The sequence below is a fragment of the Amblyraja radiata genome, chromosome 9 (genome assembly GCF_010909765.2).
Source record: "Amblyraja radiata isolate CabotCenter1 chromosome 9, sAmbRad1.1.pri, whole genome shotgun sequence".
Lineage (NCBI taxonomy): Eukaryota > Metazoa > Chordata > Chondrichthyes > Rajiformes > Rajidae > Amblyraja > Amblyraja radiata.
In genome coordinates this window covers 10,228,803-10,253,916 of record NC_045964.1, presented here as the reverse complement: position 1 = coordinate 10,253,916, position 25,114 = coordinate 10,228,803, and the positions used below count along the sequence as shown (strand labels likewise).

At 44.4% G+C, this 25,114-nt stretch overlaps 1 protein-coding gene and 1 long non-coding RNA gene across 3 annotated transcripts; both read right to left on the bottom strand.

Annotated features, from left to right (window-relative positions):
* Positions 1-98: 98 nt before the first annotated feature.
* On the bottom strand, positions 99-614 carry LOC116976762. The gene is made up of 2 exons (XR_004413044.1): positions 568-614; positions 99-506 (listed from the first exon to the last, which is right to left on the bottom strand). It is a non-coding gene; the product is annotated as an uncharacterized LOC116976762 (long non-coding RNA).
* A 495-nt stretch (positions 615-1,109) lies between these two features.
* Positions 1,110-16,134, bottom strand: pigh (phosphatidylinositol glycan anchor biosynthesis class H). 2 transcript variants are annotated; one of them, XM_033026654.1, is made up of 6 exons: positions 15,920-16,134; positions 10,692-10,901; positions 4,066-4,149; positions 3,343-3,462; positions 1,248-2,332; positions 1,110-1,207 (listed from the first exon to the last, which is right to left on the bottom strand). In XM_033026654.1, exons 1-4 carry the CDS (start codon positions 16,091-16,093, stop codon positions 3,379-3,381), a joined length of 552 nt encoding a protein of 183 aa, XP_032882545.1. In that variant the 5' UTR covers positions 16,094-16,134; the 3' UTR covers positions 1,110-1,207; positions 1,248-2,332; positions 3,343-3,378. The 2 variants fall into 2 exon arrangements, with proteins under 2 accessions (XP_032882545.1, XP_032882546.1); XM_033026655.1 differs by having other exon boundaries at positions 4,066-4,146.
* Positions 16,135-25,114: the final 8,980 nt, after the last annotated feature.

Genomic DNA, 25,114 nt, shown 5'->3' with positions numbered 1-25,114 from the left:
CGGACTTGTGTTGAACAGACGGCCTTGGATGTGTGGTTGCCAAAGATGTTCGGCACAGGCTATTGCAATTAGTCAGCATCGTAGCATAAAACCAGCAGTGTTGGAGAAGCCAGATTAGTTTAATTATGCAGTATTTACAGTCTTATTATAACCCGTTAGTTCTTTTTACAGTAAAGATAAATTAAGAGTACATTGGTTCAGTTCACACACCTGGCTAAAGTAGCCACTTCTGTTGCCCACTGAGCAAGGATATTTAGCACTTAAACCAAGTGAATGGCTGAGCTCCTTTTGCGAACAGCTTCTTGTCATCGATACACTGACACACACCTTCCTCCTCCAACTACCCCCCAGTTCAGAACTCCACCAGACACACTCAAAACTTTCTATTGGCTCCTGCTAGCCACTGCAGGAGCCTTGGCCATTCATGGTTCACGTTACAAATGCTGTCCCACGTATAACCACTTCCATGCGCATTTAGAGTTAAGGGCCTGTCCCACTTTCACGACCTAATAATAATAATAATATATTTTATTGTCATTGCACGTCAGTGCAACGAGATTTCATGACCTCTGCCGAGTTTACCCTTGACTCATACTCGCAGCATGGTCGTCACGAGGTCATAGGTGGTCGGGATGCTAGTTGTAGGTACTCGTGGCATCAAGTAGGTCGGGGCGTTTTTTCAACATGATGAAAAATGTCCACGAGTAAAAAACGTCGTGAAAGTGGGACTGACCAATTAGATTATAAAACTGTTTCATCAAAAAGCACCAGCACTTGTTTGATCTAACCTTCACTGATCTACACAGTCTGGGCGATTTACATAAGGCTGCTTAAGTGAGGCAGGTTCTCAGTTTCATATGTGAACTGCTATTTGGAAATTGTGGCATACATAGGCTTCAGAGAACTGGATCAGAATAAACAAATGCTTTGCTTTCTTGTTTAACACAGAATTATCCGGTCACCTCTAATATCGTCTCTTCAGGCCCAGTAGGGAAAGCCACTTGAGTGGGCACTACTTCGTCAATAGAAAGACTCCAGGTTTTTTGTTGTTGCTCTCAGTACAGATTGGCTGCTTTTCAATTTATTTAATCACAATATGTTCACTACTATCACACACAATTAGTCTTTAATCTTTCACTAGAGAGCCTAGTCAAGCTAGCACACCAACTTGTGCAGAATCAGCCTTAAAATTCATTTTCCATAATTCCTTATAGAAATAGAAGAAATAGAAATAATTTAATTGCCACATTATAGCAGGAAGATCATTCAGCCCATCATGTGTTGTCTCTTAGAGCAATCCTATTCCTCTTGTTCCTTGTAATCTATTCGCTACCTTCCACTCAATACTGATCTGCCTGCCACCTTCACTAGATATAAATTTTCAGCGGTCAGTTAACCCACAACCCAGAGCATTTTGTGCAATGCGAGGGAAAACTTGTGCAGCCTGCAGAGAATGTGTACACTGCACACAGACAACACCAGAGGTCAGTATGGAACCAGGGTTGCTGGAGATGCAAGGCTGCAGCTCCACCTACTGCACCACTGTCGCCCATAACACCGAGCCTCAAAATGAAGCTCCTGCATTACCATACTAATAATCACAACAATAGTTTGATACAAACCAAAGTATTAGCCATCGTTAGATGGAGCATTAGACACAGGTCTCCATAAAGAAACCCTGATAGCAATTATTACCAGATTTTCCTCCGAGCGCATGAAATTAGCCGACTCCGTTACTATACTGAGGGAGTGTTACCTTTCGGACGAAATGGTTAAGCCTTGATTATGCTCTCAGATTGGAGTCTCATTATTTCATTGGGGACTAGGAAAGCTTCTCTGGTGTTTGGTCAATGTTTAACTCTCACCCAACAGTACTAAGACATCGAACATTATCACACTGCAGCTTCTGACAGATTGTTGCACAAAATCAACTGCTCCGCTCTTATATTCAACAGTGGCTACATTCCAAAAGCACTCGCTTGGCAGCAATGTATTCTGGCACATCCTCGGATCACGAATACAAGTTTTTTTTTTCTCACTGCCAAGTCAGCAACAACAACAAAAATAAATCCTTGGTCTCCCTCTCCAACTCAATTTCCAATGTTTTGCTGAATTCTCAAAATAAGTAAGAAATTGTCCTTCAAGATGTAACCCAACAAAGAACACTCCAGTCAATAGCAATGCCAATGGATAGTAGTGTGGTGTTTTATATCTGGTGGGCCCATCTTCCTGATTATGCTGGCAAGTATTCAAAGCCGCCTTGATGGCAAGAGTCCATTGGTGCAAGTCTTTTAAACTGATTTTTTTTTAAATATTTCTTTTAGGTCACTTTCTGAAAGGAAAAAAAAATCCACGTTATTCCCTTGCAGAGAAGTTTCTCATACACACAGTTACATTTATCCGTTCACTCCATCACATTCTCTCCAGGCCTTTCAATGGTCCTCTGGCTGGAAGAGATCACTGATTGTCAGCAGCCCTGAACTACTCCAAGGCCACCTACATATGCAAAACTATTCATAGGGTGGCCAACTATGGAGTTTGAAGGAATGTCAACGTTTTTAGGGATTGATCTCTTTCAAGCATGATGTTTTGCAGTTGTTGATGATGAGACTTTATTATCACATGTACTTGGTCCAGTAATTTTTTTTATTTAGCATACAATACACAAAGTATGCAAAGAGTCGCCACATATAAGACGCTGATAAAGTTACAAAATGTATTACATATGGTCCCGATGGACCCTCTTAGTTCCCAGCAGCTCCCCCATGCTGGGTCCCACCATTCCCAGCAGCACCCCCACGCGGGGTCCCAGTGTTCACAGCAGCACTCCCACGCTGGGTCCCACTGTTCCCAGCAGCACTCCCACGCTGGGTCCCACTGTTCCCAGCAGCTCCCCCACGCTGGGTCCCACTTTGTTCTCGGCGGTGCATCTCAACTGAGACTCACACAGACCCGTTCTCCAAACTGACCTCTAGGTTGAAGGTCATTATAACAAAGGGATTGTGTGAAGGATTAGGGTAAGCGTGGTGACAGCTGTCCTGACAGGGTGGTACTTGCAAGAATAAGGCTCAGTGGGCAAGTTGGCCAAGCAGATGTTGCCTTTGTGCCAAATGCAATTTGTGAAATTTATTATCTCCTCCAACCTCCCCTTCTTCTTCAGCTCCACGCACCTCTAGTGAACTCAAACTGTGTTCCTTTCATTGCTCATGTACTCTTACTTCATACTAATCAGTGGTGGGTATTTGGTCAAGTCTGATCGAGGTACGCCTGTTATTTTACTTAATAGTTTCCGTACAGCCCTGCACCAAACACCAACTAGTACAATATAGGAAAGAACATTACCTGGAAACATAAGGATCTTCCTTGACACCAACAATCTCACTGTTCAACCTGTGTCTGTTGTAAGATTTCCTGACAGCTTCTGTACACCTGGGACAGACAATCCAGACGTGGCTTCGCACTCTTGAAGGAAAGAGTTAAAGAAAATCATAACTTTTTTCATTGACCATTCAGTCCTTCATGCCATCTCCATCATACAATATGATCATGGCCCATCTCAATATCATGTTCATACATTCCCCAAATACCCCTTGATGCTTTCGGGTCTAGAAAGTCATCCCTTTCTTATACATATTCAACAGCTTTGCCTCTGTGGCAGAAAATTCCACAGATTATCATTAACTAGGGCACATAGACGTAAATAATCCCGCAAAAAGATGAGACTGAGAGTCTCAGAGGATTCCCAAGCAAGACAGAAATACATGGAGAAAGTTGAAAAACTGGAAAGTCAGACTATAGTGAGAGAGAGAATGTGCTTTGTTTTTTTCCTTTCGCACTTTAATAGCCTGTAGTGAACACAGCTACAACAGCAGCCGCTGAGACACTTGTGATTTTAGTGTGCCAGGGCAAATGCTGAACAACTCATCAAGGCAGAAGAGTTTGAAGAAGTTGTTCCAATGTTAATTCCTAGATGGTAGAGTGGCACTCACAAGTTATGGAGAATGGATGGCAAGTGAACATCTTTCACAATCACACACACAACTATTTGAGTTCACTGTAATTCACCTGGAACACTGGCACCACCTCGGACACGCCTCTCGGGCTCTCTGTGTCAATCAGTAGTATACACAGGTAATAGATCACTTTCTGCTGCAAGTAAAAAGAAACAAATGATCTTATACAATAGCTTCCTCATTCATTTTCTCCGTGAGATACGGGCAACGTTGGAATGGCACTTGTTGCCAAGTTTCTCCGAGAAAGTGATGGCGAAACAGCTCAAACCTTGTCCCTCAAACCCTCCAGTGTTAATGTAACTGTGCCCAACCAGTCAAGTAAAGACTATTTCACTAGACTCTTTACTTGTGCGAGAGGTTCGGAAAGTTAGGAAATATACCGCTCCCCACAGAATACTGAACCTCTCGTGCTCTAAAATCCAAGGTATTCAAGTGGCTGATCCAGTTGGGCTTCTGATTACTGCTGACCACAAGCCCCACCTCGCACTTCTCCATTGACCTATTTCTGACACGTTTACAGTTGGAGGTTCAGCATTGGTATTGATAAGGAATGCTAACAAAACATGCATAAATTCATCATTTTTGTTGGAAATGGTTATTTGACAGATTGTAACTTGAACTCAACAAACATTTCATTGATGACTTTACAGTGGAGAGATCACAGTGGTGAGGCACTGTATGTCTGTATAGGACACTGTATATCTATATAGGACTGTCTTAAGGAATGTCCTCAGTGGTCTCAGTTTGTTATGAATAGCCTCCAACAACCACAAGCATTTTCCTTTGACTTGAGGCAGGTAAGAAAATCACCACTGAAGAGTAATCCCCTGATTATCATTAACCTATTTCACTCGTACTCCTCATTAGATATTACTGATAACCCCAATGATATACCTGCATCTACACAATCAGTTTTTTTTTTGTCCCGATTCAAATTAACTTGCTTTTCTGAGATTCTTCAATGTTCTTGTTAACATATAGGTAGCTGATTATTACACATGGAGTTAGTTATTGTCCTTAGCATGTTGGTGTAATCAGTTTGGGCTTGGTTTTCTTGTTTGAACACTTATCCTGGTGTTACAACACAGGTACTTTGTGGTTTTATTGTAATTTACAGCAATCACTGGATAATTGCCCTGATTCAAATTATCTTGCTTTTCTGAGATTCTTCAATGCTCCTTGTCTCTCCAAAGAGAGACACTACCATGACATGGAATTCCAACTTTTGTAACCGTGTGCAAGTTGGCATTATTTAATTGTGATCCCCAACTCCATATCTAATACTGGATGGAGGTTTGAAATGCCAATTCCAGGCTCAGAAAGCCAGCATTCTTCTTCCTTTCCGTAGAACAGCACATTCAGGATCGTTATTCACCATCAGTTGTTGCAAAAGGTTATGAACCAAAACATCAACCAGGCTTATTTCCACAGATATGGCTACAAGATGCCAGCAGCTTGTTATTAATTCAGATTTTTAGCAGCAATTTTTAGGAGTATTTTACAATGTACCTGTACAGTGTAATGTATTCAGTCCATTAGGTCTGTGCCAGCTCTTTAAGAGAGGTCTAATCAGTTCATCGCTTCTTGATATCCCTACAGGATGCTGCAAATTTTTTCAGAAATATGCAAAGCCTTTGGCTTCTCACACCCCGGAATAATCATCCATTTCCTCCCTGAAGTAACACTTTTGAATGAATCTATCGAGTTCTGGTTAGACCTGCAAAACCTTCTCTTTCTCATCTGTGGGTTTGTGAACAAAAACAAAATCTATATGTCACCTCCTACGCTCCATTCTGTTTCCTTTCTGATATGTTTAAAAACATCCTCCCTGCCTCCTCACCCCCCATCTGCCACCTTCTGCACTATGATTCCACATATCAACGTTCTTCCTTCAACTTACTGTGGAATTCTCTGCCTCAGAGGGCGGTGGAGGCAGGTTCTCTGGATGTTTTCAAGAGAGAGCTAGATAGGGCTCTTAAAAATAGCGGAGTCAGGGGATATGGGGAGAAGGCAGGAACGGGGTACTGATTGGGGATGATCAGCCATGATCACATTGAATGGCAGTGCTGGCTCGAAGGGCCGAATGGCCTACTCCTGCACCTATTGTCTATTGTCTATTACTACCATGGACTGGTTTTCTAATCATCTATTTTTGCATGAAAGTCTTTTTTCTCCCGTGTTTATTTTCACTGCCATGTATAAAATTATATAAAATTCATGTATGATTTATGTTTTTTATGTTTGTGTCCACGTGCCTGGGATACAGTGGCAAATAAGATTTACATTGTGCCTCTACCTCTCCTTACTTGTCATTTATATATATATATCACAAACAGTACAGGTCCCAGCACGCATCCTTGTGGAACTCCACTGGTCCTAGAGACAGAGAGTGATACAGTGTGGAAACAGGCCCTTTGGCCCAACTTTTCCACACCGGCCAACATGTCCCAGCTACACTAGAGGTCACAAACCTCTAGCCTGAATATTGTCCTTCCACCACAACACTGGCTTCTATCACTAAGCCAGTTCTGAATCCACACGACCAAGTCACTATTAATCCAATGCATCATAATCTTCTGAATCAGCCAACTATGGGGGATTTTAATAATTAGTAAAAAAACATGTAGACAACATCCACCACCTACCACCATCAATCACCTTTGTCACCAAGTCAAAAAACTCAATCAAGTTAGTAAGACCTGTCGTGTACAAAGCCATGTTGATTGTCCCTGATTAACCCATTCTCTTCAAATGGGAGTCAATTTTATCCCAAAGAAACCTCTCCAATAGCTTCCCTACCATTGCTGTAAGGCTCACTGGCCTATAATTCCCTGGATTCTCTTTACTTCCCTTCTAAAACAAAGGTGCAACATTAGCTACTCTCCGACATCCGGGACTTCACTTGTGGTTAGAAAAGATGCAATAATACTTGTCAAGGCTCCCGCAATCTCCCCTCTTGACTCTCTCAATAACCTGGGACAGATTCCATTAGGCCCTGGAAATTTACACACCTAAATGATCTTCGAGTCCCAACACCTCCTTAATCTCATACTGCCCATGCATATTAGTATTGTCCAGATTGATCTCACTGTCCCCCATGTCCTCCTAGGTGAAAACAGATGCAAAGTACTTGTTTAGTACTTTGCCCACAACCTCTGACTGCAAGCACAAATTCCCTCCTTTATCTTTAAACAATCCTACCTTCCCGCGAGTTACCCTCTTGTTTTCAATGTATGTTTAAAGAGCATTGCGATTTTCTTTAATCCGATTCGCCAAAGCCATTTTGTGGCCCCTTTTGACCCTTCTAATCGCCCACGAGTTCTGTCCTCCTTTAAGGCCCTGTCTGATTCCATTGTCTTAAACTTCAAGTTTGCCGACAACACCACTGTTGTGGGACGAATTACAGAAGGTGATGAGTCAGAGTATAGAAGTGAGATCGACCGACTGACCAAATGGTGCCAGCACAATAACCTGGCTCTCAATATCAGTAAAACCAAAGAATTGATTGTGGACTTTGGAAGAGGAAGGATGAGGACGCACAATTTTGTTTACTCAACAAAGTCGTTGACTACACCTCTGTATTCAGCTTCCCTCCCCTCACTGATGCAGCCCACAACTTCTGCAGGTGGCAGGAGTCCGAGAAAGCATACTATCAAATCGCATCACAGCTTGTTTTGGGAACAGCCCAAGTCTGCAAGAAATTACAGAGAAATGTGGATGTTGCCCAGTCCACCACACAGACTGTACTCCCCACCATTGACTCCATTTACACATCATGCTGCCTCAGGAAAGCAGCCAAAGTCATCAAAGACTTGCCTCACCCCAGTCATTCCTCCTTCTCTCTGCTCCTGTCATGCAGATACAAAAAGCGCACACCACCAAACTGAGGAGCAGCTTCTTCCCCTCTGTTATCAGGCTTCTGAATGGACTCGCCACTACCCCACTGCCGAATTGGGCTTTGTCTATGGAATCGATGCGCTACAAAGCTGATAACTATTTTCTGCACTCTGTATCTTTCCCTTCAATCTGGCTATTGTATTTGAATTTGGCTTGATTTTATTTATGCATAGCATTATCTGATTTGACAGCTTGAAAAACAAAGCTCTTCACTGTACCTCAGTATACGTGACAACGTGGCACGCCCAACTTTTTATTTTGTATTTAATTAATTTAAAAAACTCAATTCAATCTGACCTCAGAACTTGATGGATTAATTTAAGAGTGGCACAAGAGAAATACTTTAAAGTAAGAAAGATACTTGAGGAAAAGAATTATTATTCTACGCTGTGAAAAGCCAAAAGATATTGTGTATGGCTGAAGAACACAGGACTTTGATGAGAATGGCACTAACTGGCTCTTTCAAGAAGTAAAATTCTGAGACTCAACAGGTTAGGCAGCATCTGTGGAGATCTGCACATCTATACATTTCAAGTAAAGGACCTGTCAATACAATTGATGTTACATAATTTTAAGCTTGCAACCTAACACAGTAAACTAACTGTGGCTGCGGAAGGAGAATGTCTGAAGAAAGGTTTTGACCTGAACATCACCTATTCCTTTTCTTCAGAGATGCTGTCTGAACCACTGAGTTACTCTGGCTTTTTGTGTCCATCTTTGGTTTAAACCAGCATCTGCAGTTCCTACCTATACATGAGAATGTCTTTATTGCTTTCCTTGCCTGAAGTGACTTGGGTAGTCAATGCAACACAAAATAAAGGACCTTAAAATGTTTTTCATCAAGTTTTCTTTGGTCCTTTTGCATTCACTTAAATCTGTGTCTGCTGCTTATTAATCCTTGAATTGGTTTATTATTTGAATTGTGTATTAAATGAGAACATTAGGTCAACTATATATCTCTGCAATTATAATAGTAAAACTTTTCTGTACCATGTCCCAAGTGTACAATGTGTGTGAGAGTGAGAGAGATGGAGGTGAAGAAAGGTGAACTAGGTTTCAGTTTGGTGTAATTCCTGCACTTTGTATGCTATTTGGTCCAGGATTTCATCTGTGTTACTGTTTTGTTATCCTTTTTATCACTTGCAGAAGAAGTGTGCTCAAACAACCTCACCTTGAATTCTCCTTAAAGTTGCACCATTTAGCTGACATTATCCTTGCTCAAACTTCTCAACAAAATACATCACCCAAAGTTTGTTAAGTCTTCCAATGTTAAGAAGCTCTCTTGAACTACACTACTTTCTCCATTATTCACTACACTTCCAAGTTTCACGCGATTTATATTCAGACTGTGCTCTGAAATCTCATATTACTCATGCTGAATGTCAGAGAACACAATGTACAGGTTCCTCTGGTCTGGAAAAACATCAACTCATCACAACTCTCTCTTCCATAGTCAATTTCTAACAACAAAAAATCCCCTTGCATCAAATTTTGCTCAAAGGTTTAATATTGTAGCTCACTTTAAAAGTCAGCGTACACAGTAAGCGCACTGCATTCTCTATTGTACTGTCAAAATATCGCACCCTCAACTACACCATGTGGTTTATCTATCCCTTACAAAACCAGACTATCTCTACTTGATCAATGCACACTTAACCCAGACGGCAGATGAAATTCAGTACAACAAAGTGCAGAGTCGTGCATTTTGGTAATAAGAATAAAGGCGTAGATTATTTCCTAAATGGAGAATACAGAAATCGGAGGTGCAAAGGGACTTGGTACAGAACTCCCAAGTTGAATAAGGAAGATAGCATTTATACCAAGAGGACTTGAATACAAACACAGAGATGTAATGCTGCGGCTCTATAAGGCGCTGGTCAGGCCGCATTTGGAATACTATGAGCAGATTTGGGCTCCATATGTGAGGAAGGATGTGCTGGCTGGAGAGGGTTCAGAGGAAGTTTACAAGAATGATTCCAAGAATGAGTGGGTTAACATATGATGTGCGTTTGACAACACTAGGCTTCTACTCACTGGAGTTTAGAAGGTTGAGGGGGGACCTCATTGAAATTTATAGAATTATGAAAGGCATAGATAGTGTGGATGTGGAAAGGATGTTTACACTGGTGGGAGAGTCTAGGACCAGTCATAGCCTCAAAATTAAAAGGCGCATTTTTAGAAAGGAGGTGAGGAAGAACTTCTTTCGCCAGAGGGTAAATAATCTGTGGAACTCATTGCCACAGAGGGCTGTGGAGGCCAAGTCAGTGGATATTTTTAAGGCAGAGATAGACAAATTCTTGATTAGAAAGGGTGTCAAGGGTTATGGGGGGGGAGGCAGGAAAATGGGATTAGGAGGCAGAGATCAGCCATGATTGAATGGCGGAGTAGACTCGATGGGCCAAATTGCCTAATTCTACTCCTATAACTTATGAACATGTGAACCCAAGTTACATTTCCCCAGAGTCAAAGGATTGAAATTAGGCCCAGAGATAATTTTGATTCTGACAAAGTTTTGTTATTCTCCTTATATTTGAATGTTTGCTATCTATACAGCTGGTTTGGGAAGGTGTTAAAGATTCAGTTAAAATTCCTAAAGAAGGTTAATTTTTTCCACAGAGCACCTCCACCATTTTGTTCTCGCAGTTAGAATCCTACATCTATACTAAGCTATCCCAATAACAAAAAATTACTAAAATATTCTAAAATGTGAATTTCAGCTGTTGTATTCATACTTCTTCTACAACTGAGAATTAAATGCTTATTAGTGTCTGCTTGACTTACCATATAAAAGCCTTCATTGATCACTATATCTTTCACTTTCTTCATCTCGATGAAGTTCACATGCTCCCGACCAGAGGCATACAGGGTGTTCATCTGGACTCCGATCGATCCAATGATCAGCATCGATTCCTGATCGACTTTACAGAAATGGAGGTGCAGGATCATCCCAAGTAGAGTGATGATAATGGTGGCGGAGAGCACTGAAGTGTTCTGCAAGATTCAATTCCCAATATCAAAAGTTGGTTCTGTTTCTAGAACCTACAGGTAGATCCAGTGTAAAACCCACTCCAATCTGCGTTGTGTGCCCACATACTTTGGTCTGGTCAGACCTGTTTTCTACACCACCCACCTTAAGACAGGGCTTACTTTGATTTCAGAGCAAGAATTTTATGTATTTCCCTTATTGAATATTTAGGGCTATCTAAATATCCTTAGAGTAAAAAAAAATCAGAGACCAAACAAAACAAATCATGATTAGAACGGAAACAAGGAAACACTTTTTCTCACAGAGAGTTGTGAGTCTGTTGAATTCTCTGCCTCAGAGGGCGGTGGAGGCCGGTTCTCTGGAGGCTTTCAAGAGAGAGCTAGATAGGGCTCTTAAAGATAGCGGAGTCAGGGGATGTGGGGAGAAGGCAGGAACGGGGTACTGATTGGGGATGATCAGCCATGATCACATTGAATGGCGGTGCTGGCTTGAAGGGCCGAATGGCCTACTCCTGCACCTATTGTCTATTGATTCTAAATTCTGTTGTAAAGTAAAAAGAGTTTTTTAAGTCTGGAGCAGAGATGGTCTTCAAAGGTTCAAAGGTCACGTGTACTAATTAAGGTACAGTGATATTCGATTTACCATCCTACTGGGTGTTGAGGTATTGTGTGCAGGTTTGGTACACAATACCCAAGAATGAATATACTTTGTTCATGTATTCCCTTATCTAATTGTACACTGTGAATGGCTCGATTGTAATCATGTATTGTCTTTCCGCTGGCTGGTTAGCACGCAATAATAGCTTTTCACTATATGTCGGCACACGTAACAAAGAACTAAGCTGAAACATGCAGTAGGGGGGAGTGCAGCATTGGTTCACCAGACTGATTCCTGGAATGGCAGGTCAGTTGTAAGAGGACAGATCTGCGCATGTTGGACAAGTTGAGAGAGTTCAGAGTTTAGAAGGAGTCAAATAAGAGTAACAGCAAAAAACGCATCAACAAGGACAGAGGATTAATGGAGATTCAAGGAACTGCAGATGCAGGTTTACAGAAAAAAGTGACAAAGTGCTGGTGTAATTCAAGGGGTCAAACAACACTCAGGAGAACATGGATGGATGATGTTTTGGGTCAGGAACTTTCTTCAGAATGAAGAAGTTTGAAGAAGGGTCCGGACCCGAAACATCATCCCTGGCCAAGAGGTCACAATCTCACGTTTCTGGGCGAGATGTTTAGCTCTGAGATAAGACAAAATTTATTGAAGGCAAAAAGAGACTGCAGATACTGGAATCTAGAATACAGAATTCTGGAAGAACCAAGCATGTCAAGCAGCATTTTGGTGAGGCAAGAGGTGTTAGCTGATGTTTCAGATTAAGACCCTGCATCAGGACTGAGAGGGAAAAGGAAGGACTGATCGTAAATAGCAGTATGTGGGGTGGTGGGAGAGAGGCTGGTAGGTGGAAGCAGATGAGAAGAGGCAGAGGAGATGTGCAGATGGACCAGATGCGGGGAGGGAACGGAAGGGATGAACAAAGAGTCAAGAAGTCTACGCAGACAGTTGAGTGAGTGTGAGAGGGGAGCACTGGGTGAGCGGGGAGCACTTGAGGTAGGCACAAAATGCTGGAGCAATGCAGTTCAATTCAGTTTAGTTTAGTTTAGTGTCATGTGTACTGAGGTAGTGAGAAGCTTTTGTTGTGTGCTAACCAGTCAGCGGAAAAACAATACATGATTAAAATTGTTTAAGAAAGAACTGCAGATGCTGGAAAAATCGAAGGTAGACAAAAATGCTGGAGAAACTCAGCGAGTGAGGCAGCATCTATGGAGCGAAGGAACAGGCGACGTTTCAGGTCGAGACCCTTCTTCCTTCGCTCCATAGATGCTGCCTCACCCACTGAGATTCTCCAGGATTTTTGTCAACCTATGATCACAATGGAGTCATTTACAGTGTATAGATACACGATAAGGGAATGACATTTAGTGCAAGGTAAAGCCAGTAAAGTCTGATTAAAGATAGTCTGAGGGTCACCAATAAGGTAGATAGTAGTTCAGGACTACTCTCTAGTTGTGGTAGGATGGCTCAGTTGCCTGATAACAGCTGGGAAGAAACTGTCCCCGAATCTGGAGGCGTACACTTTTAACCAGGGTGCCATGCGTCCTTGATATGCTGCTGGCCTTGACGAGGAAGCGTGAGGTATAAATGAAGTCAATGGAAGGGAGAAAGACACAAAAAGCTGGACTCAGCGGGACAGACAGCATCTCTGGAGAAAAGGAATAGGTGACGTTTCGGGTCGAGACCCTTCTTTAGTCGGAGAGTCAGGGGAAAGAGAAACGAGAGATATAGACAATGAAGTAGAGAAATAGAACAAATGAATGAAAGATATGCAAAAAAGTATCGATGATAAAGGAAGCAGGCCATTGGTAGCTGTAGTCTAGGTAAGAATGAGCACAATGAGACTCAACCAGACTACTTTGAAGCTGGTACGATCATGCCCGCGTTATGCGTACCGTGCGCTCGTAATGAGCACCATGCGCGCGTCGTGACGCGTAAATGATGTCGCGTAAATGATGCGCAAATGACGCCCAAGTGGGACAGGCCCTTAAGAGTCCACACCTTGAACAACGGATACAGTAGGTGAGATTGTAGGAGGTGCTAGTGAACCTCTGCCTAACCCGAAAGGACTGTCGGGATCCCTGGACAGAGTTGAGGGAGGAGATATAGGGACAGGTGTTGCATCTCCTGCGGTTGCAGGGGAAAGTACCTGGGGTTTGGGTGGGAAGGGATGAGACAACCAGGGAGTTGCAGAGGGAATGATCTCTTTGGAAGACGGAAAGAGGTGCAGATGGGAAGATGTGACCAGTGGTGGGATCCCGTTGGAGGTGGCAAAAATGTTGGAGGATTATGTGTTGTATGTGACGGCTGATGGGATAAAAGGCTGGGTGATTCTGTCCCTGTTGCAACTGAGGGGAGGGGAAGCAAAGCTGCAAGGTACCAAGGGGACATGAGTGAGGGCTTCATCTATGATGAAAGAGGCAAACCCCGTTCCCTAAAGAATGAAGACACCTCATCCTGGTATGGAAAACATCATCTTGGGCACAGATAATAATAATAATAAATTTTATTTTCGGGCGCCTATCAGATCTCAAGGTCACCTTACAAAGATTAAACAGAAGAGAAAAAAAACATAGTCGGAGAAAAATAAATAATAAGGACATCATCAATACACAAATTAAAGATAGAAATCGCTCCAAAGACACAAAATCAAAAAATCAAAAAAAACACAATGTGAAGAGAGAGCAGCGGCAGCTAAAGCGCGCTAGCGTCCACTCTCTCTTCCGACAGCCATCTTGGACACAGACTAACAAAGTACCTTACACACAGAAAAATCATCTTCACAAAAGTCCAGTCCCCAACCCCAGTTCTCCCAAAAGTCAGGCCTATTAAGGCCACCGCTGTTGCCTCAACGGAGGCCCGATGTTCCTGGCCGTTCTAGCCGGGTGATCTTGCCCCGGCGTCGGGAGAGTCCTCACAGCGGCTGGGCCACCTGGAATGGCCGCTTCCTAGCAGGGGACCGCGGCTTCCGAAGCCGACAAGGACGCACCGAGTTGGAGCTCCCAGGCTCCCGATGTTAATGTCGGCGCCGCCCGCTCCGCTCCGCAGCCCAGCAGCCCGGAGGTGTTGCTCTCGGCGGTCCAGCTCACCGGAGCTCCAGCGCGTCGATCCAGCGCGGCGACCCAGGCAAGGCATCACCCGCTCCGCTCCGCGATGGCGCTCCAGCGCTGTGCCGCCACCGAAGCCGAGGTGCTGGGCGGTCCCCACCAGGAAACGGCGCTCCAAGCCCGCTGGTAGGCCACGAGGACGGGTCGACGGGCAGCCTAGAGGAAAAAGCTGCCTCACCGACCAGGTAGGGACCTAGAAGTAAGGTTACCTCCTTCCCCCCACAATAAGAAGTCCATTTCTCCGAAAAAACGACGAACAAAACTAACTAAAAACTGGGGAAAAAATGAATTAAACGGACGGCTGCTGGTTAGCAGCCGTTCCCCAAGATGGCTCCTCCTCACAGATGCTGCGTAGACAGAGGAATTGGAAGTAGGGGATAGAGTCTTTGCAGAAAGCAGGATGGGAAAAGGTGTAATCTAGGTAGTTGTGGGAGTCAGTAGGTTTATATTAGACATCAGTCGATAGTCTGTGATGGAGACGGTGAGATCAAGAAAGGGAGGGAGGTGTCGGAGATGGTCCAAGTGATCCAACTGAGTGCAGAATGGAAATTGGTGAAATTAATAATAGAAGGGAGGGTGGTGTGTGTGATGGCCTGGGCTGCGTCCACAATTCGCTGAAATTTATTGCGGTCTTTGATGGAGCTGGGGTATGCGTACCGCTTCACTTCCTGAAGTCGGTCACATTGAAGTGCAGTCACTGTTATTATGTGGGAAGCAAAGCAGACTATGTATGCACAGCAAGGTCCCACATATAGCAAATGGCCTGAGACAATGTATCTGGTTGTAAACTCTTCAATTGGAGAAAAGAGACTTGGTATCTGTTCTAATAAATCCTCCCAACTTCCAAATTTACTGTGAAATGTTTGAGATACCTGGTGGCCCATGTCACCAGCACAAAACATTTTAATAAGCATGAATTTATAATCTCCTTTGTCTTGCTGACATTGAGAAAAAGGTTGTCGTCTTGACAATCTCCTTCCTGTACTCATCATTATTTGATAACTCAGCGGGACAGGCAGCATCTCTGAAGCGAAGGAATGGGTGACGTTTCGGGTCGAGACTCTTGTTCAGAATGAGAGTCAGGGGCGAGGGAGACTGGTTATAAGGAAGAGTAAGGTATGAAAACGACAGAGCTAAGGGGCTGTTGATGAAGGATCATTGTTGGCTGAGGAGAAGGTGACAACCAGGCATATAATCAGTAATATGTAATCAGGAAGACAGTGAAACTAGTCGGAGAATTAGGAAGGGAGAGACTTGAAGGTGGATAACTCAATATTCATACAGCTGGGGTGGGTGTAAGCTCTCACCTGCGTGGTGTAGAAGATGGAGTACGCCACCAGCCAGATGAAGGCGGTGTATCCGAGTACGGAGCGGAGCGACAGCTTCGGGGAGATGACGGTAAACTCGCGGCAGAGCGGCGAGTGATGCTGTTGCTCGAAGAAGATGTTGCGGCCATTGATGTCCCTGAAGTGCGCCGCCATCTTCCCCGACCCGAACCCGAACCACCCCGAACCCAGGCCGCCCCGCCCCCCGACCCGAACCCGAACCCAGGCCGCCCCGCCCCCGACCCGAACCTGCCCGAACCCAGGCCGCCCCGCCCCCGACCCGAACCCGAACCCGAACCCAGGCCGCCCCGCCCCCCGACCCGAACCCGAACCCAGGCCGCCCCGCCCCGCCCCGCCCCCGCCCCCGAACCCGAACCCCGAACCCAGGCCGCCCCGCCCCGCCTCCCGACCCGAACCCGAACCCAGGCCGCCCCGCCCCGCCCCCGACCCGAACCCGAACCTCCCCGAACCTAGGCCGCCCCGCCCCGCCCCCCGACCCGAACCCGAACCTGCCCGAACCCAGGCTGAACGCGTGACGTCAGCGCCGTGCGGTGCGGAGCCGCCAGGGAGAGGAGGGTCTGGTCACATGGGCACCGGCGGAGGGTGAACGTGATCCGTTCTGGTCACTTGGGTCACGTGGCGCTTTGATCGCTTGTGCTTTGGTCACGTGGTGGTTTGATCGCGTGGGTGCTGGTCGTGTGCGGTCGCCCGGCCTGGTCACGTGGTCGTGGGGCAGCTGTTAAAGGGACAGTCCACTGACCCAGTGACAACAGGAATGCAGTTAAGTGACCACAACTGGAGCATAAACTCATGTCAATAATGTTGGCCACAAAGACAACCATGTGTGACGGTACACAAAAATGCTGGAGAAACTCAGCGGGTGTAGCAGCATCTATGGAGCGAAGGAAATAGGTAAACCATGTGTGACATCTGGTTCAAGGGTCAGGGGTTTGGGTGTTCAATGGGTTGCCAATTTCCACCTGCTTTTTGACTGAGATGAAGGCGAACCTCTTAAGAGTTGCACTCATCCAGGTAAATGAAGAGTTATCCATCACAATCCTGGAGATGGAGATGCTGCCTGTCCCGCTGAGTTACTCCAGCATTTTGTTGGTATCCAGCATCTGCAGTTCTTTCCTACACATTCCTGGGTTTTGACTTGCAATGGCTGAGGATGTCAGGAATTCAACTATCACCGGATATCCAGTCTCTGACCTGCTTTTGCAGCCACAATGTCCAGTCAATAAAGCATGGACACAGGTACCCATTTACCCATCCACGCAAATCCATACCCATTTACACAACTGCTATTTTAATCTCCCCCTACCCCCACTGCTCCCCTGATTCTACCACTGAATTGAGCTAATTAGAACATGGACATCTTGCGATGTGGGAGGAAACAAGAGGACCTGAGGGAAACCCGCATAGACATGGGAAATATGCAAACTCCACACAGTCAGCACTGGATGTCAAAAATAAAGCCAGATCATAAAGCCAGGCAGTGAGGCAGCGGACTACCTCATTGGTGACCCTTGGACTATCCTTGATCGGAATTTACTGGCTTTACCTTGCACTAAACATTATTTCCTTATCATGTCTCTATACACTGTCAATGGCCCGATTGTAATCATGTATTGTATTTCCACTGACTGGTTAGCACGCATCAAGAGCTTTTCACTGTACCTCAGTACACGTGACAAAGAACTAAACTAAACTACACCTAGCTGGTAGAGCTAAGTGTACTACCAGCTAGGAGCATGGTATCGGAGCTATAGCTAGTATAGGAGCTATATCCTAGCGGCTGGTCTATAGTGACCTCAAAATGGTGTTGAAAGGGAACTTGGCAATGGCAGAAAAAAAGTAGAAACAGTCAGCACAAATGTGGACATAGAAAATGTTTCAGGTCTGGTACCTTTTATTACAGCTCATTCTTCTTGCATCCCAAAGACATATATAGTGAGGTTAACTTGTTTCTGTGATGTACGCCTTACGGCAGCACAGGAACCAGAGGGGAGTTGATGGGCATGTGACAAAGAATAAGGAAGAGGTAAATGATTGTTCTGTGAGGCTATGTGGACTAGATGAATAACCTCCTGTCAGACACGCACCTACTTTTCCCTTCCACCTACATTCCCTTCCACCGCCACCCAGCTTCACAATTCACCATTCTTCAATCCTTTTATCTTACAACTTCTGTCTTTACATCTCCGTCCAACCGTCTGCCTATCAAATAACCTTCCTCACTTGTGTCAGCCTATTACCTTTGTCCAACCCTTTCTCTCTTCCAGCTTTCCTCTCCCACCCCATCTCCCAACCAATCAATCTGAAGAAGGGTCCTGCACTGAAACTCACCTATCAATGTTCTCCTGAGATGCTGCCAGACCCACAGAGATTCTCCAGCATTTTGTGCCTTCTTTCTGATTCCCCCTGTGTCACACTAGTACTTAAATAGCATCCCCTGGGTGTTGGATCATACCCCACCCCACTCCCCCATTGGATTCTGTATCCATCTGCAAGTAGCAAATACCATTTAACGGTTTCAAGAGTCAAGAGTGTTTTATTGCCATATGTCCCAGATAGAACAATTAAATTCTTACTTGCAGCAGCACAACAGAATATGTAAACATAGTACACATAGGATTCATGGCCAAGTTTGCCAAATCTACTTTGTAAAATCCACTTTTCTGGTGGAAATATTACCTACATTTCACCCCAAGCCATACATCAACAGTTGTTTTCTCCTACATCTTAAAGACGAGTAGGATGGTAGATTAATTAGCCAGCACATCGAGCAACTGGGAGCAAATTGCACTGGACAAGAGTCAAGAGTGTTTTATTGTCATTTGTCCCGGATGGAACAATGAAATCCTTACTTGCTGCTGCACAACAGAATATGTGAATATGTAAACATTGTACATAACGAGGGAAGAGAAAAAAAGTTCAATAAATAACAAATAGAGTGCAGTAATAATATAGTCTTTTGCAGTTCAGAGCTCAGAGCTTATTTGTTGTCGTGTTTAATAGCCTGATGGCTGTAGGGAAGAAGCTGTTCCTGAACCTGGACGTTACAGTTTTCAGGCTCCTGTACCTTCTTCCTGATGGCAATGTTGAAATGAGTGTGTGGCCAGGATGGTGCTCCTGGAGGAAATCCGTGCAGGAAGGAGTTGCACGTCATGAAACAATTGCAGAGACAAAGCGACAGCACCGTAAGGAGAGAGAGAGAGAAGGGGGACCGACGACTACCACCCACCGCCAGTCTCCACTGCCCACGTTGCATCAAGGTGTGTGGATCGCGGATCAGCCTCTACAGACGCCTGCAGACCCACAAGTAGACGACCCTATGGAGAGGAGAGAACAGTTATACTTGTTTCGAGTGACCGCCGATGATGATGAATTAGCCACTGTAAATCACCCTAGTGTGTGCCTGACAGTAGAATCTGGGGGGAGTTGATGAGAATGTGGGGAGATTTAAAATGGAATTCGTTTCAATGGGTGGTTTAGTCGGCTGGGACTATTCCTTCATATTGTTGCACGCAATGCAGCAATGCAGCAATGCTGATCTCATTAAATATCAAGGGCGGCACGGTGATGCAGAGGGAGAGTTGCTGCCTTACAGCGCTTACTGCCCTGGAAAAGCGGGTTCGATCCCGACGACGGGTGCTGTCCGTACGGAATTTGTACGTTCTTGCCGTGACTGTGTGGGTTTTCTCCGAGACCTTCAGTTTCCTCCCACACTCCAAAGACGTACAGGTTTGTAGGTTAATTGGCTTGGTGTAAATGTAAATTGTCCCTAGTGTGGGTAGGATAGTGTTAATGTGCGAGGATTGCTGGTCGGTGCGGACTCAGTGGGCTGAAGGGCCTGAAGAACTCCAAACTAAACTAAACTAAATCAAGGGTAGTCAATTTATGTGACATTACAAACAGCTCTTGGCTCTTTATTGCCACTCCTCTGCTTGATACCAGTCTTCCTTCCTCTTAATAAGGATGAAAATAATTAGTCTCTTTGCATTTGTGGCCTTCCTTCCCACAAACTGGGCATTCCACCTCTGGGAAGCATCCCAACCCAAAACATCACCGATCCACATTAACCAGTGATGCTGCCTGACTCGCTGAGTTGCTCCAGCACTTTGTGTCTTTTTTTGTAAACCAGCATCTGCAGTTCCTTGAACCAGCATCTTACATTCCTCCTCTGTCTTTGCCACACTGTTGATTAACTTTTTTTAATCTGTCACTCCTATTTGACTGCATGGACAGAAATGGGTTCAGCTCTTAAACACCAGTATAGAGGTTGGTAGGTCATGTTGCAGTTGTATAAGACATTGGTGAGGCTGCATTTGGAATCTGGTGTTCAGTTCTGGGCATCATGTTATAGGAAAGATGTCAAGCTGGAAAGGGTGAAGAGAGGATTTATGAGGATGTTGCCAGGAATTGAGGGCCGGAGCTGTAGGGAGAGGTGAGCAGGCTAGGACACTATTCCTCGGAGCGCAGGAGGATAAGGGGTTATCTTATAGAGGTGGACAAAATCATGAGGTGCAGAAGATCAGGTAGGCGCACAGAGTCTCGTGCCCAGAGTAGGGGAATCGACAACCAAAGATTTAAGGTGAGGGGGAAAAGATTTAATAGGAACCTTACTTGAGGGATAACTTTTTCACATAAAAATTGGTGGGTGTATGGAACGAGCTACCAGAGGTAGTTGAGGCAAGTGGTATTGCAACGTTCAAGAAACATTTAAACAGGTTCATGGATAGGGATTTGAGCCAAACGCATGCAGATGGGACTAGTGTAGATGGGGCATGTTGGTCAGTGTGGGCAAGTTGGGCTGAAGGGCCTGTTTCTACGCTATATTATTATGACCAGCTGGACAGTTCTGAAGACCTACAAGATCTACACACCTCCTTTCGTGATCCAAGTGTGTTTCTCTCATAGATGTTCCCACAAATCTCAAATTCGACAACAATCTGAAGTTACAATTTGCAGCCAGCCATTTCAGTTCAAATTTTGTGGAACAAAACCTAACCCTCCCTCTGTAACAATGCTTGTAGAGTTGCAGTAATTCTAAAATGCTTCGAGAGCGTCTACCAAGCATCAGTAGCCTAATTGTAGACACAAAATGCTGGAGAAACTCAGCGGGTGAGGCAGCATTTATGGAGAGAAGGAATGGGTGACGTTTCGGGTCGAGACCCTTCTTCAAGCAAACAGTAGCCTGATTGCTTTGTAGTGCATTCTATCTGGATGAACAATCCGCTACAGTGCATTTCTGTTTCCGTAGAGTCAACTCGATAGAGAGAAAAGTCCTCCTTTCCACTAATTTGGAAAGTTGCTTCCTGCAGCTCTTTCTGCTTCATCCTCGAACATGCAGATCAATGGTTTTGTGGCATTTACAGTCATTCAGCTGAATCTGATCTCTCAGTGGTGTTATTTCTGTGCATTGGCCATTCAAACAGATTAACGCTCTGATCTAGTAAATGAAATCAAACTGGTTCAAATCTTGCCACGCATTTGTATTCTTCCACGGCAAGCATCGCATTTGTTTCCTTGACAGCAGACCAGGTTCTAACCAAAACCACATTTTTAATATAGTTTAGAGATTCAGCAAGGAAGCAGGCCCTTCGGCCCACCGAGTCCACATCATCGATCTATGATATCCCACTTTCTCATCCGCACCCTACACTAGGGGCAATTTACAGGAGTCAATTAACTTACAACCACACCTTTGGGATATGAGAGGAAACTGAAACACCTGGAGGAAACCCAAGTGGTCAAAGGAAGAATGTGCAAACTCCACAAAGACAGCACCCAAGGTCAGGATCAAACCCGGGTCTATGGCGCTATGAGGCAGCAGCTCAACCTCTTATCAATATAATATTTGTAAGCTTCGCTCAGATACCATGTTTTGTTATGAAGTACGCAGTAACTGTTATGTTTTAAATTAAGTACTTCTTATTTCATTGGCAAATCAAATTATATGCTTTTTTCTAAGTTACTCATGTCTACAACATCACCCATGTTAACATTACCAGTTGAGCTGCAAATCCTTACGATAGTTGTATTACTTTGAGATAGCACCATATCTCTTCAGGAAGGGAGGCACCTAAAGTAGATGGTGAGCTCCACCATATCAATGACTGCAAGGAACATCGGAAACTGAGAAAGAATGGTTCGTTTGCCATTACGGATGACATTATTTGTGATTTATTAAGTCTCTGTGGTTAGTGGTTAGAAGAATTTAAACAAAATATTGTGGGAAGCAAGCAGTTTTGTAAGGAAACAACACTTTGGAGAAAGCAAAGCGATCAAGAAAGCTATATAGCTGCTCTCACAAACTCTTGCTCCACTAATGAGGCAGAGCAGCGCAGTGGTGTAACTGGTCGAGCTGCTGACTCAGCGCCAGTTCGATCCTGACCTCGGGTGCTGTCTGTGTGGAGTTGACACATTCTCAATAGACAATAGACAATAGGTGCAGGAGTAGGCCATTCAGCCCTTCGAGTCAGCCCTGCCATTCAATGTGAACATGGCTGATCATCCCCAATCAGTACCCCGTTCCTGCCTTCTCCCCATATCCCCTGACTGCTATTTTAAGAGCTCTATCTGGCTGTTTCTTGAACGTATCCAGAGAACTGCCCTCCACCGCCCTCTGAGGCTGAGAATTCCGCAGACTCACCACTCTCTGTGAGAAAAAGTGTTTCCTCGTCTCTGTTCTAATCTCCCTGTCTCCCTCGTCTCCAGTCTCCCTGTGACTGCGTGGACTTCTGCCATTTGCTCCTGTTTCCTCCCACATTCCAAAGACATGTGCTTTTTTAGTCAGTGTGGCCGCTGTAAGTTGCCCCAAACGCGTGTGTGAATGGATGAGAAAGTAGGATATGTAGAATTAGTGAATGGGAGATCCACACTATCTCTAAAACTAAAAAAACAAAATGAAAGCTACTATCAATGAAGTACCTCTGAAATATGATCACTGTTTTATTATTGCATTAACAGCTACAGTATTTATTGTGGAAGCTGTGCATATGTGTCACAGTATGTGCACGTGAGTGTATGAACAATTTTTATTTTTCTCACTTTTTACTGTTATTTTATTGTTTTTTATCTTGCACATTTGAGCACCGCTCAGGCAGTGCGTCTGAATTTCGTTGTATGCACCACTACAATGACAATAAAGCAAAGTATTAAGTATTAAGACATGTGAAATATGAAACTAATTATTGTAGAATTGTAAAACTAATTCTAATGGAAAACCACATCAAATAAGGTCCACTCACTCTGATAATATGTATAAAAATGGCCTTTATTAAAATCTGACAATGTGCACTTTAACCACATGTGATTTTTTTCTATTACAAATCTCAAATTGTGGAGTACAGAGGCAAATATACAAATGACGGGTCTTTGTCCCAAACATTATGGAGGGCACTGTATAAGGATAGGTTGGACATACTTTGATTATTTTCTCTGGAACATCAGAGGTCTAGAGGAGTCTTGATAGAAGTATATAAAATTACGACAGGCAGAGATAGGGTAGTGAGTCAGAACCCTTTCCCAGGATGGAGATGTCAAAGATTACAGGGAATAGCTTTAAATTGAGAGGGGCGAAGGTTAAAGGAGAAAGGCAGGGCAAGTTATTTTACATATAGATCAGTGGATGCCCGGATTCACTGCCATGGGTGGTAGTGGAAGCACTGGATGCACTGCCATGGGTGGTGGTGGAAGCAGATACGATAATGGCATTCAAGAAGCTTTTAGATAGGCACATGGATATGCAGGGAATGGAGGGATATGGATCACGACAGGCAAAGGATATTTGTTTAATATGGCATTGTGTTCGGCACAGATATTGTGCTTGCAATGAACAGTGTGGGCCAAAAGGTTTGTTCCTCCTGCTGTACTCGATATTCACTGTTGTAGACAGCGAAGAGAAGCAGATTATGTATTTACTGGGAAGCAAAACAGGCATGTCATCATTGCAAAAAATTGTCCAAGGCTGCCTCTATGCTGTGACACATACACACCTAAAACTTCTTGGCAGTGGATCTTCTTGATAATTCTCTAGAGCGTGACTGCTGGCTTATTTTTCTCTCCTTCCTATTACAGAAACGCTGAGTTCAAGAGTGGCAGCCTAATTATTCCCTTGACTGAGATTAGTTATCTCAACAGAGACTGAAACAAGAAACCTCCTATTTTAATGGTTTATTTGTACATCAGATGTGGTTGCCAATTCAATGGTGATTTATTTGACCTTAGGGAGAGTCATTATAATCATAATCATACTTTATGAGCCAAGTATGTTTTGTAACATACGAGGAATTTGTTTTGCCATACCAATAAAACAAGATACGCAAAATACATTTCAACATGAACATCCACCATAGTGATTCCTCCACATTCCTCACTGATGGGAGGCGAAAAAAAAAGTTAAATCTCAACCCTTCTTTGTTCTCCAGAAGTCGGGGGCCTCGAGCCTTCTGTTGACGGGACGATCTTGGCTCCCGTAGCCAGCGGTCGGGCCCTCCGCGTCGGATCGATCAAGCTCCCGCATTGGGGGTATCTCTTCTCCCCACGCCGGGCGATCGGACCCCGGATCGGGGCTGGTCAAACCTCCTGCAACTTTGGAGCTTCTCGACCTCAGTCTCTACCCGAGACTGCGAGCTCCTCGATGTTGGAATCCGCAGGCCGTGCGGTTGGAGCGTCGATCCCAGGTAAGTCCACTGCCCCATGGTGGGGTTCAAAGTCAGTCTTGAGCAGGGCGCCAGCTCCATGATGTTAGGCCGCAGAGTGACCGGAGATACGATCCGGAAAACAATCGCATCTCCGGCAAGGTAAGAGATACTGCTATTGGTGTGGCAATTCCAAAGGAAAATATTTCTACTAAATAGAGCAATGAAAAAGCAACACCCATTTTATTCTGGTTAACTTAGATAATTATATTTTAATGATATGAACTTCCCTACATTATGTCCACTGCTTCAGGGACAAACAAATGATTAAACTAGAGAGCACGTTGGAAGGATTCACAAGGACTGGAAGGCTTGAGTTACGAGGCTGGGACAGTTTCCCCTGAAGCCAAGGAGGCTGAGGGGTGATCTTAGATGATCATTAAATCATGAGGAGCATGGATAGGCAGCACAGTCACAGTTTTTTCCCCAGAGTAGGGGAGTCTAAAAGTAGAGAGTATAGGTTTAAGAT

Bases quoted from the DNA above. Each gene is read 5' to 3' on its own strand.
- pigh (XM_033026654.1), bottom strand. From the start codon at position 16,093: ATGGCGGCGCACTTCAGGGACATCAATGGCCGCAACATCTTCTTCGAG. The intron at 10,902-15,919 runs GTGAGAGCTTAC...TGAATCTTGCAG, and splicing joins CCATCTTCTACACCACGCAG to AACACTTCAGTGCTCTCCGC. The intron at 4,150-10,691 runs GTAAGTCAAGCA...TTTTACTTGCAG, and splicing joins TCAATGAAGGCTTTTATATG to CAGAAAGTGATCTATTACCT.